This window comes from Mandrillus leucophaeus, unplaced genomic scaffold (assembly GCF_000951045.1).
Source record: "Mandrillus leucophaeus isolate KB7577 unplaced genomic scaffold, Mleu.le_1.0 Scaffold44, whole genome shotgun sequence".
Taxonomy (NCBI): Eukaryota; Metazoa; Chordata; class Mammalia; order Primates; family Cercopithecidae; genus Mandrillus; species Mandrillus leucophaeus.
In genome coordinates, this window is record NW_012104698.1 from 386,232 (window position 1) to 399,174 (window position 12,943).

Consider the following 12,943-nt stretch of genomic DNA (forward strand, 5'->3'; position numbering starts at 1 on the left):
AAGGACAGGGGAGGAGGGGGAGCACAGTGGAGGAGGAGGACAGGGGAGGAGGGTAGGACAGGGGAGGGCCAGGGTGGGGCTCAGGGCTGAGGCAGTGTTTGAAGTCTGTGGCCTGTGGCAAGGCTGCAGAGCAGGCTGGTCATGTTCCTACAGCATCGTGGAGACCTGAACACTCCAGGTTCTTGGGAAACAGGGGTTCTGGAAGGGGGAGTTCTGGAAGTGGGCAGGTGAGCTTCTCGTGCGTTTGCAGAGTTCCCTACAGACTCCCACATGGACAGTCTGTGATTGTTTGGAACGGGAAGGTGGTCACTAAAAGAACAGATTTATTAGGAACCATTCATATCAGGAAAAAAAGTCAGGGGCAGCTGTTTCAAAATTAAACAGACAAAACAGACACAAAACCCAGAATGCAATGATGAATCTTGACTGCATCCTGGTGGAAAAAAACAAAACAGACAACAGATAACAGACTGTGTTGTAGAGAAAAGGGTGGGAGTCCCTGGGAGTGTGTAATAGCGACACCCCTGTGGGCTGAGCTGTGCCCTGACGCCCCTGCGTGGACACCCCGACCCCCAGGAACATGGAGTGCTGCCATGTTTGGAGACAGGGCCTCCAGAGAGGCGAGCAAGTGATGGTGAGGTCCTGAGGGGGGGCCTAGTGCAGTGGGTCTGCTGTCCTTAAACAAAGGGAACCCTTGGTCACAGATAGCACCTGCAAGCCCCAGGGAGGGCAAACCCCAGGGAGGGCCTCGGACACGACCAGCCCTGCCACACCTGGACCGCAGCCTCCGGCCTCCAGGACTGTGAGGAAATGCAATTCTGTGGTTTCAGCTGCTCATCTGCTGTCTCCAAAGCCTGGGCAGATGGGCACAGCTGGGTGTTAGAGGGCACTGAGGGGTTTTCGTTAATTTTCTTAGTTATAACGGGGCTGTTGCTACCTAGGAGAAGGCCCTTGTGTTTAGGACCTGCAGGCAGGCTAAAGTATGTGGACGTCATGATGCCTGATACTTACTTGAAGTCATCCAGCCAGAAAATAAATGAAGTGCTCTCAGGTCTCGCGAATACGGCCAACACCGGGGGGCTGGCAGGGGTGGGTGGTAGGTGTGCAGGTGACACCAAGCTACCCCTTCCACTTGAGTGTTTAAAACTCTTGTAATAAAAAGTGAGGGAGGAAGTCATGCTAAGCCAGCCACACTTCTGCTCTGGAGAGAGTCCTGTAGGAGCGGTGTTCGTGGGTTGCGGCTGGGTCTGCGCTGGGGCCGTGTGGGCTGCACTCTCCTGGGAGCTGCTGACTTTGGGCTCCTTAACCTCCTTCAGCCCCAGCTCTGTCCCTGTGTGAATCTCAGGGCTGTTTCGAGGATGAAAAGGAGGTGTTTAGCTCCGTGCCTTGCGTGGAAACGTCTGATGAGCTTTTGCCGATGTGCTCGGGGCCTGGGGATGGCTGGGGTGATCCCATCGCATGGCTGGGCGGTGGAACAATCTCAGCCCCGGAACCAGCGCCTGGAAAGTCCCGCGGTGGATTCGTGTTGCGGGGGAGGATTGGCTCAGCGCTGGTGCTGCGGACTGTGTTTTTATCAATGACTTGACGACGTGAAAAACATGTTTATAAAACGAGCAGATGGCGCCGAGCGGAGAGGGAGGTGACGCGGTGACTCAGGAACCACAAGCTCTGGAGGCTGAACAAGAATCGGTTACAGGAGATGAACACAAGGCTCGATTCTCCTGTTAAACTTGACGGTCACCAACGGGGGGTGGGGGGCAGGGGGTGCGCGAGGCCCTTGGCTTCACCGAAGACCTTAAGGAAAGACTCTGGATGTTAGTGGGCTCGGCCTCAGGATCAGCCAGCACTGAGATGTGCACTTGGCAGGATGAATGTAACTTATGGTGGATAAAGGGGGAGGCCTGATCCAGGAAGAAGCACACTGGGACCTGGGGCCCCTCTGGAGGGTGGATCTTCCAGGTCACAGGGAAACAGCACGCCCAGGAGAGGGTGAGCCTGGCCGCTGGCATCCTGAAGGCCAGGCTCGCCCCACACTCTGCGACACCCTCCCCGCACGAAGATTCTGTAAGTGGAATCGGAAGGAGGATGTGAGAAGGCCAGACAGCCATGCCACACCAGGCCAGACATCTTACGAACCTATCGGTTCAGCTTTAAGAAAGAGAGTAAAGAGCATCTAAAATCTGAACTTTGAGCAGCTGAACTGTGTGGAATGACAACCCGCCAGCACTGTTTCTTGGCACCGGAGGTCCTGAAGAGCTCACAGAAGGTGCACTTGCAGTTCTAGTTCAGAGATGATGCTTTTAGACAATCTTTCCCTTCGAGAAGTAGCCTAATGAGAAGGACTCCGTAGATCTCTTCCCTAAAAAAGAATCTGCAGTCTCTGGTAGAACAGCTGCCCAGAACAGCTTCTGCCTGTGAGGTAGCAAAGAAAAAGGCCCACACTGAATTTGCTGGGATATTTTCTTTTCAGTACCAACAAACTGACAGCCCTCCCAAATCCTAGGGGCAGAGTCGACTGGCGCTGAGATCAAAAGGGGTGGAGGGAAGGCAGCCAGGTTGGGAGTCTCTCTCCTGCGACTTTCTTGGCGAGGTGACATATATGCTCAGAACCTTTTTCTATGGAAGGAAAAAGAAAACCCTGGCTTAATCATCAAAGTTAGGAGAATCACCCATGTATTGATCTTTAAAAGCAAATAATGATAATTTTCAGTCACTCAGAAGAAACCAAGGCAAAATATTCCTCTTAGGGGACTCTGCTTAGAGTTTTGGGAGAGAAAAAAAAAACTAAACCAAAGGTTTATTTAGGAAGAAATTGTTTTCTGAGTATTCTAAGGAAAGCTATGCTTAGCCAAAGTGCTTCAGCCCTTGTACATGTTTCAAATACTTCTGCAGGAGTTTGTAATGGACGTAGATTTTCTCAACACACACACACAATCTCAGGTGAGCCCACGACAGCCTATGAGGCCAGCACTGGGGAGTCTGGGCTTCAGCTCCAACGGGCCAGACTCTAAACCCCGAAGTTCTTGTCTGCCAAGTAAGGGGGTTTATTGTGAGGACCAGAGACGGCACATTCACGAGCATGGGGGACACTGGCTCACCATGCCCTGGCGATGCCACGGTTAGGACGACGCTCACGCAGCTGCAGCGCAGGGCCAGCGTGGTGACCCTGACTCCTGGGAATGGTGACGCTGTAAGGCAAGGGTCTGGGAGATGCTCACAGCCGCGCCTCTGGCTGTGAGGCGGCTATGATCCTCCAGCAGCAATGCCCTCAGAAGCCGGGAGATGCGAACCCCACATGACTCTCCTCACTGTCTTCCTGTCCCTGGGCCTTCAGCTCTTCGTTGTCTCTGTCTTGTCTCCCTGCATTGTTTCTGTCTTGTTTCTCTCTCTCTCTCTCTCTCGTTATTACAACATAGAGGCAAAAATACTTTTTTGTTTAGGATATGGCACCAAAATAGTATCATAGCCCCATTCTTAATTTGAAATGCAGACAAGTGAAATGCTGCATAATTCTTTTTTAAACATTCAAATAACAGAAAATGCATACTAAGTTCTTTAAACTTCCGAGATAATACAACTAGACCTAGCATGCTGCCAGCCAAGCATCTCATAGTGTGGGTTTCCTTCTCCTTTGGGGGCTCATTCGGAGGCTCATGCTCAAGGTGCATCCAGGAAGTCAGGCGACCGTGTCCATCTCCTGGGTGGAAGAATGACCCGGGGAAGTGCTCCATGGGGAAGACGAGGCAGGAGAGAAGGGAGGAGTGGTCCCAAGGACCCCTTCAATAGACCTGGGAGTGCCCGGTGAGTGTGAGGAAAGGACACGGTGGGAGTGCCAGGTGCAGAGGGAGGACTCCATCCCGAAGGTTCCATCCCGAACGGAGGACAGCGTGTCCGAGTACTCGGATTTGCTTCCATCCCCGCAGAGGATAGTGTGCGCCCAGCATGTGGACTCGCTTCCATGGCGACACGGAGGACAGCGTGGAGCCCAGCTCGAGCGCCACCCACCTGCCATGACAGTGCAGCACGGGCCTTTCCAAGCCACAGAGCCATGGGGAAGCTGGTCCTCCTGGACCGTGTGTGGCTGTTTTGGAGCCAGTTGTGTCCCGTGCAGAGTGCAGTGGCCGCAGGTGAGGCAGGAGCGAAGACGAAGGAGGCGGCCATCTCTCCGGGGCCTGGCAACAGGGAGAGCTTTAGCCAAGCCACTGTCCCCCTGAGGACAAGATCTCCTTCCTAAAGGCAAGACGGCCAGGAGTATGGAGAAGAAAGTAGGGAATACAAGTTTGCTCAGAATAAACCCATGTGTTCATGAAAATATTTCTATCTAGGGTTCTCCCAGGAGATGAACTTGCCCTTCTCTGTCTTCCCTGGTGGCCTCTCAATCCTGAAGGGCAGCGCTGTGTCTTCACATCCTGGCACATGGGTCAGGAGAACCCTGGGAGGAGGTGCAAGTGGCTTCCTTCTGGCTCCAGCGTGAGTCTCAGGAGGGAGGTGCTTCCCCCCCTTCACCCGTGACCTGGCTCAAAGTGGGCAGGGCCATCCTGATCCCCACAAGAACATCAGGCACCCATCCACGTGTGGCTGCCCTGTTGGCGCTGGCCGCTACCTTGAGAGGCTGCCTGTGTCCCATCTGAGCATGGACCACTTCACCATCACTAGGTCCCTCGCCCCCAAAGCCCCATCCACACTGCACAGACAGAGCCCAGGTGGCTGCAGGGCACATGGGAGGAAAACCCCATCGCCAGGTCATTTCTGCCATGCTCTGGGCTGTCTCTGGGGAGGGTGTGCTGTCAGACTAATATTTACCATGAAACACCTCACAATCCAAGTAAACGACCAGACACACAGAGACACGTAATGCACGCTTACTGCATGGCTGTTTACCATGAACCATGTTACCACTCAGGACTCAGCAGGACACCCCCTCACCGCCACCCTCACTTGCCCTACCACACCGGCTTCGCTCCCCACCCTCTCCTCCCCCAGGCTGCTCCTCTCTGAGGACAGTGGCCAGGCCCCCCTTGGTCCATCGTGAGTCCCAGAGCCTGTCAATAGCCCCCAACACACAGTAGGTGCTTAGTAAATATCTGTTAGTTGGCTGATGGGATGTATTGTATTTTGCTTTTCTTCTAAATATAAACTTTATAAATCACAACAGCTTCTGTTTTTAGATCTCTTTAGGGTTAAAACCCTCAGACCTCATAGAAAGTGGTCTGAACACTAAATGGGTAGCAAGAAGCGTGCACCCACATGGGTGAATGGGATTTTACACAGGTCTGCAATGCCCCAGGTTAGTTTCTGAAGGAAAACAAGATTCCAGCTTCTCTCTGTTCTGACTGGTAACACTTCCTGTGGGCTGGAAGGAGTGGAAGGGCAGCGCCTCTCCCTGGCGTGCACCGGGGCTGCCCTGGGGGGCTGTGCTTCTGGGCACAAGGCCAGGCGGTGTCTCAGGAACACCAGTCTGGTCCCTTGACTGGCTCTGAAGGGCTGAGGCAGGGACACAGTGACAGAGAGACGGCCTCGGCCACAGGGGACGCTGGTCCTGCCTGCTGCTGTGATGCTGAAAGTGAGTGTGGCCGAGCGGTGCTCTCGAAGTGTGAGCTGACGAGCCCCCTCTGTCACATCAGAGGTATGGGTGAGGGCCTTGTCTTAGGATCCTCAGGAGAGTAACCAAGGAACTCTACCCATACTGTCATTTATCATTCATATCATTCATGAATCAACATTGTGAGTATCTACTTCCCTCCGAAACTCTGGTCACGAACACATCTAGCACCCTCTTCCTCCCAGCGGGTGGGTTTATAACCAAGCAAAGTACGGAACCTCCCTTGGAACCTGCTGTACACAGAGAGGGTGAGTGAGGTGGACACCAGCGCCGGGCGGCCCTCTCCCTCCTCATCCCGTAAGCAACTTAGTGCCTCCTGCGCTGCGGGAACACGGGGCGGTGTCTCCTCCGCTCCACGCGAGTCACTCGGAGAACTGCTGGCTTACGTTTCCATTTTCTGGCAATGATCCCTAGCTAGGTAGTAGGTGCTCAGTAATGTTTGTGGAAATAGTTGTAAAGTTAAAGATGCTGTAAAAGCGACCACTGTTCATCCTGTGCCTCCGGTGTGCTGGTGCTACTCTAATGACCCCATCTAATCCTTACAGCAGCAATATTTCAAGGACGACAGCATGACCCCAATTACAGATGTGACATGGAGGCTCCAAGAGGTTCAGGAACATGTCTCAAGTCACACGGCGACAGAGAACAATAAAGCTGATGCCCACTGGGGTGCAGATGTCCCCAAGCCCGTGCTGGAGGAAAGGAAGACACTGGGTCCTTGTTGGTTGGGCTGGGGATGGCACTGCAGAGGGGAGATTCCCATGAGGGCCTTCCCAGAGTGGGCAGGTCTGCTGTAGAGGAGGGGGTGCCGGGAAGGAGGAGGGGAGGATTTTCCAGACCCTGAGGACGGGGCTGTTTCCCTGGCCTGTACTCTGGCCTCCCGCCCCTGGGGCTGGTATGTACAGGTCAGCACGGCCAGTTTCCCCCTCCTGTCACCCTGGCCTCCCACCCCCGGAGCTGGTACGTACAGGTCAGCACGGCCAGGGAGCGGTTCTTGGGCACGTTCTCCTCCTTCTGGGCCACAAGTGAGCTGTTGGGCTCCGCCTGGTAGGCACACAGCGCCTCCCACTCCTTCTCCAGCCGGTTCTTGTTCTTCAGGTGGTCCTCCATGTAGGACTGAAAGTGAAACACAGGGTCAGGAGTGCTCCTGAGTGGGGAGCCCAGACTGGCAGATGTACAAAAGGCAGCAGAGGCCTTCGCACATGCTGCGTGGGCTGTGCCCACCATGCTCACAAGCCTGGGCCGTGCCTGCAATGAGCATAAGCCTGGGCTGTGGTGTGACGCCATTTAATTAGAAGCTCTCGTTTCCTCCAACGTGTGCTATGGTGCACAATGCATATAACACCATGCGACTGTTAAGTGAATATGTGCATTGTTATTACACAGATTTTACACGTGTAAATATAACCTCGGGTGTTAGGTATGTGTGTGGGGATCAGTTTACCAGTGAGATGACAACAATTATCATATCCTTTAATTACAGGGACAGGGAGCTTGGACCAAGCTCTTGCTGGGGCCATCCCACGTTCCCATTTCTGCTTGCATAGAAGTCATTTTTCTTAAAACCGACACAATTTTCTGAACCCACTGGGTGTGATGCAGTTCAGAGACCCGGCTGCTTTGATCCGTGCAAAATGCGGAACAGCTTCTAGCATGAAACAAACACAAATGGATGGAAGCAAATATTTTGACCCTTGGCTGTTCCAATCTTAATTTTTCTGGTGCTTGTCAGTGAGCATTACTATGAGCAGACGAGGAAACAAAGGCCTTCTGAAAATCACCCTCCACAAAGACCCCTGTGCCGCCAGCACAGCCCGCTGGCTTCTCATTCGTCTGTATGGTTGGGAACTGGCCCTGATTTTAAGGAAAAGCATTTCAAAGGACCAAACCCAGCTGCACTATGGCACCCCAGGAAGTGACAGCCTCATCTGCTGTCACTCTGCTTGCGCATTTGCAAGGTGCCACGTGTCATGTGTAGACATAGTTTCCAAGTGTGTCCACACAAGAAAATAAAGCATGTGCGTGCACACATCATCCTTTGCTGCAAAGCAGCCGCGCACTCCACTGTCAGGCCCGGGGTTCAAGCCCTTCTCACCTTCCACCCACCCCCTGACATCCCCTTCGATTGATCCAAGGAGCTGGGATGGTCCCTCCCTGCCCACTGAGCCGGTTCCAGGAGATAGGCGGAGAAAGAGACACGCAGGGAGGGAGGGCTGGACACAGCGAGGCGGGAATCTCAGCTCATTGTGCCGTCTAGTGGAAGTTTTGATCACAGCCAACCTGAACCCATGCAGCAAACACACACCCTGCCGTGTTGGCCCGGCTCACACGGGAGCAGGTGCATCGGGCACGTGTGCTGTTTAGCGCGACTCCCCTGCATCCGGGTGGGCGTGGTGGTGGGGGACAATTGCCTGGCTCAGGGTGGGCACTCTGAGGCCGCCTGTTAGGAGGTCCCAGGTTGTCACTGTCGCCCCCACCATGGCCCTGCTTGAGCTGGTTGCGAAGGGCAGAGTGACTCCAGTGTCGATGAGAAGATGCACTGACTGCCCGCTCCATGCAGCGAACGCTTTTCCCACACCGTGCCTTGAGCCTTGGGAGCACACCCACGCCAGGAACAGAAACATCAGGGCAGCTCTGAGCCAAAGCGAACGAGTTCGTCCACTCCCGTCACCAGCCCCAACACCCAGGAAGCCTCGGGGTTTCTTGTGAGTGGAAGAAGCACCCCATAGAGATGTCTCGAGTTACGAAATTAGGCAAAATTCTAACGGCTCAGTCTAGGAAATGTGAATTACACATTCTTTCTTTTGAGACAACCATGATGGAACATCAAATTCATATTTCTGTAACAAAGTTACCCTAATAGGAAAAACATTCTTGGATGATATAATATTTAAGTTTTGTGCAAATACTGACCAGCTCATCCAGCCCAAGTCTGGTGTGTGGGGGACCCTGGGAGGTGGATAGTTATGGTGAAAGAATAGTCCCAGTCTGTTTCTGTAGCTACTTTCCTCAAGGTGGGCTTATGTAGAGTTCTACAAATAGGTAGGTATAAAATGTTCCTGGAAAATGATGCTGGGTCCTAGCTTTTCTTTGGAAAATGCTCTTTTCATAAAATCCATCACAAACAAATGGGCTTCCTTCAATAAAACATAATGGGTTCTAAAATGATGAACCCTAGCAGGTTTAATCCAATGGAAAATATTGTCTGCAAAAGAGGCATTGGATATTACCTTAATTCCTATAAAGTGCAGCTGTTTAAATTCTCACATTTATCTTAACTTGGGAAGCAAAATTATACTCTTAAGTTCTCTTGAATTTCTAAATTGATGGCAAAAATACAAACTGAGCCTGCGTGGCGTAAGGCTGGGTGGTAGGAGGGAGGAAGAGGTAGATACTGGCGTGATGTTTTTTCACAGAGCATAAAGTCATCTGCAGAGGCACTTGACTCTGTTAACACTGAGCTAAAGCTGACACCTCTCTGCACACGCCACTCCAGTGGGCTGTTTGTCCCATTCTGCTCATTTCAATTTGATCTGTTCTGTATTCTTCTATCAATATTTTTTAGGAAACATCCTTTGTGATATTAAACTGATGAAATATCCCGCAACCGCATCTTAGGAGTCTTTTTCCTCTTTCGTGGCTTGTAGATAAGATGCTTTTCATCTGTGAGTCTGTGGGGAAGCTAGGCCTTCATGGCAAAGTAATGTTTTAAACAATGAAAGCAAAACCAAAGGTACCATGGGAGCTTAGTACAGATGCTCCCCTACTTACGATGGGTTATGGCCCAAGGGTTTCTGAAGTTGAAAGTACATTGAGGCCGGGCTCGGTAGCTCACGCCTATAATCCCAGCACTTTGGGAGGCTGAGGTGGGTGGATCACCTGAGGCCAGGAGTTTGAGACCAGCCTGGCCAACATGGTGAAACCTTGTCTCTACTAAAAATACAAAAATTAGCCGGGCATGGTGGTGGGCACCTCTAAGCCCAGCTACTCGGGAGGCTGAGGCAGAAGAATCGCTTGAACCTGGGAAGCGGACATTGCAGTGAGCTCACACCATGGCACTCCAGCCTGGGTGACAAGAGTGAAACTCCGTCTCAAAAAAAAAAAATGTGCATTGAACACAGGTAACCTACTGAGTGTCACAGCTGAGCCTAGCCTGCCTTACACATGCTCAGAATACCTACCTTCCTCTGCAGTTGGGCAAACCCATCTCACACAAAGCCTACTGAGGATAAAGCGTTGAATATCTTACGTGATTCATTGAACATTGAACTGAAAGTGAGTAACAGAATGGTTGCATGGGTACTTGAAGTTCAGTTTCTATTTAATGCATGTTGCTTCTGCACCACTGTAAAGTCAAACCATCATAAGCTGGGGGCCATCTGCACTGTGGCGTCCTGCCTGTGAATGTGAACTCAGACAAGTGTAGCAACTCTACTCAGATGCCTTCTGGAATTATTAGGAAATTAACATGTAATTTAAACAGTATTCATGGCCTTTCCCCGATAGTGGGCATTTAGCTATAGGTGTTTTAAAAACTGACATTTAAGCAAACAAATCAGTAAGAAAACAACAACAACAACAACAAACAATCCTACCAAAAAGTGGGCTAAGGACATGAAGAGACAATTCTCAGAAGAAGATACACAAACGACCAACAGACATATGAAAAAATGCTCAACATCACTAATGATCAGGGAAATGCAAATCAAAACCACAATGCGATACCACCTTACTCCTGCAAGAATGGCCATAACCAAAACATCAATAAACAGTAGATGTTGGTTTCCAGTGAACAGGGAACACTTCTACACTGCTGGTGGGAATGTAAACTAGTACAGCCGCTATGGAAAACAGTGTGGAGATTTCTTAAAGAACTTAAAGTAGAACTACCATATGATCCAGCAATCCCACTACTGGGTATTTACCTAGAGGAAAAGATGTCATTATACAAAAAAATATACTTGCACACGCATGTTTATAGCAGCACAATTCACAACTGCAAAATTGTGGAACAAACCCAAATGCGTATCAATCAATGAGAGGATAAAGAAACTGTGGCATACAATGGAATACTACACAGCCATAAAAAAGAATGATTTAACAGCATTTGCAGTGACCCGGATGAGACTGGAGACTATTCTTCTAAGTGAAGTAACTCAGGAATGGAAAACCAAACATCGTATGTTCTCCCTGATATGTGGGAGCTAAGTTATGAGGATGCAGATGCATAAGAATGATACAATGGACTTTGGGGACTTGGGGGGAGGGGAGGGAGGGGAGCAAGGGATAAAAGACAACAAATATGGTGCAGTGTATACTGCTCAGGTGATATGTCACCAAAATCTCACAAATCACCACTAAAGAACGTACTCATGTAACTAAATACCACCTGTACCCCAATAAATGGAAAAAAAATCATAAAAAAATAGTGAGCTCAGAAAAAAAAATCCTGACATTTAAATTCTTTTATTTTATAGATGAGTGCATGTGTGTGAGAGACTGTGGTGGTGGGAGGGCTTAGTTTCTTAAGGCACTGTGACTTTTGTTACATAAATAGCACATGTAGAAAAGAACAGAAAATGAAGATAAGCAGAATGGAAACAAAGGCAGCGAATAACCCCAGGGCCCACAGCAAACTGTAAGGCAACCTTTTCCCCCAGGGCTGAGTACCTTCATTTCAGCTTTGGACATCCTCAAGAGAACAGAATTTTACTTCTTTAAAGTGAAAAAGTGCTGAGATGAGGTTCACATCTTACAGATAAGGAAACCAAGGCCTAGAGAAGGTTAGCAATTGGTCCACAGCCCCCAGCAGCCAGTGGTGGCACCAAAGCCTGGGCCTGGCCTCTGAAATGCCCTGTGGAGTTTCTCCTGGCCCGTCACTGCAGCCTTCTTGCCAATCTTCTTACCATCACCTCCCCTTTCCAGTTGCTTGTCCCTGAATGACCATGTTGGCGTTTCTGGTGCAAAATATAACCTATTTAAAAAATTACCAAGGGTGACTAGACTAGCACTGTCCTTTGTCTGAATTTCCTTTTACTAAGCTGATATTTTCTATCCCATAAGACTGCTTCTCAGCCTTTGCCCCCTCCCCACCGCCATCCTTCTCTACATTTTGTGCTGATTTTTCTGTAATGAACCAACCCAGACTTCAAGGTGCGGTTCAGACACCACTTCCTCCTCCAGGAGTCCGATCAGGACATGCCCATTACCTACCCCATCCCGTGATCTTTCTTTCCTACAACTCGCCCCCCACATCAAACAGTTACTGCTTCAAACATATATCTCTATGGCATTCGTCACATTCTACCTGGTGCTTTAACTGGGGGCTTCGAGCTCTGATTCTTCTCATGAGATTAATTTTTTTAGGGCAGGGACTGTGTTTCGGTTGCTTAGCACAGGCAGCAGGGACTCAGCTAATATCTGTGGAATAATAATGCATAACCTGGAAATCTCTACAAGTGATTTATATTATAGGTAAACATTTTATTTTGATGATGGGCATCCAAAACACTGCCTTTGAATCTTCTGAAACTTGGAAGAACTTCCCCAAAACAGAGCATAAGGAACTTGGAATGTTTTACTACACATTCCCTTGCTGCATCTTCCTCTCTGGGGTTGCCCAGCAAACATCATTGTAACTCATGACAGACAGGTGTCAGTTCACTGACTGTTCCCGTAATAACCTGAACCTAATAGGAGTTGTATAAATTCGGAAGGGCAACAGTTCAGAGAGCTCTTCTCTACAACTCTTCTCCTTTTTTTACATCTCCCTCATTCTCCACGGTCCAGGTCCCAGGTCAGGTGCTCCATCTCTCCTGGAGCCTTCTCAGTGGCCTCCAGGCACCAGTGTGCACTGCACCTGCAGCTGGGTCTCCTCTGCAGTGTGAGCTCCTGGTGGTCAGGGATCCCTTCTCACTCCGCATCCCACTTCACACAGCTCCTTGCTCTGGGCTCTCCGTCAGTGCCTCTGAATTGAAGCTTTATGAGGAAAGCTCTAGAATGAGCTGAGAGAGGCTGACCGGGGGAGTGAGCCAGCAAAGGCGAGACTGCACCGCAATGCGTGCTCACGTCAGGAAATCCATGAAGAGTGAAAACAGGGAGCGAAGAATTAGTGCTGAATTCCAGTTGATGCAAGCTGAAGTGCTTAGGGAAGTTGGATTTGCTGTTGGTTCCCTGATTCTTAGAGAGCGTTTGGAGGCGTGTCTTTCATCTTTTAGAGCTGCTTGCTCTATAATTTTGGGTTTTGAAGGGCTCTTGGCTGGGAGAACTCAGTCTGACATTTTCATATTTTTAAACTCCATTAGGGGAATTTTACTTAAGCTGTTTCTAGATGAGCCCTGA

General features: G+C 50.2%; 1 protein-coding gene across 1 annotated transcript in view; it reads right to left on the minus strand.

Moving 5' to 3' along the window:
* LOC105549455 (receptor-type tyrosine-protein phosphatase N2-like) overlaps positions 1-12,943 on the minus strand; it is a 559,495-nt gene that overhangs the window by 90,152 nt on the left and 456,400 nt on the right. Inside the window, exon 5 of the mRNA XM_011994008.1 lies at positions 6,571-6,718. Within this exon, the coding sequence (XP_011849398.1) occupies positions 6,571-6,718 (148 nt within the window). The remainder of the gene's footprint in view (positions 1-6,570; positions 6,719-12,943) is intronic.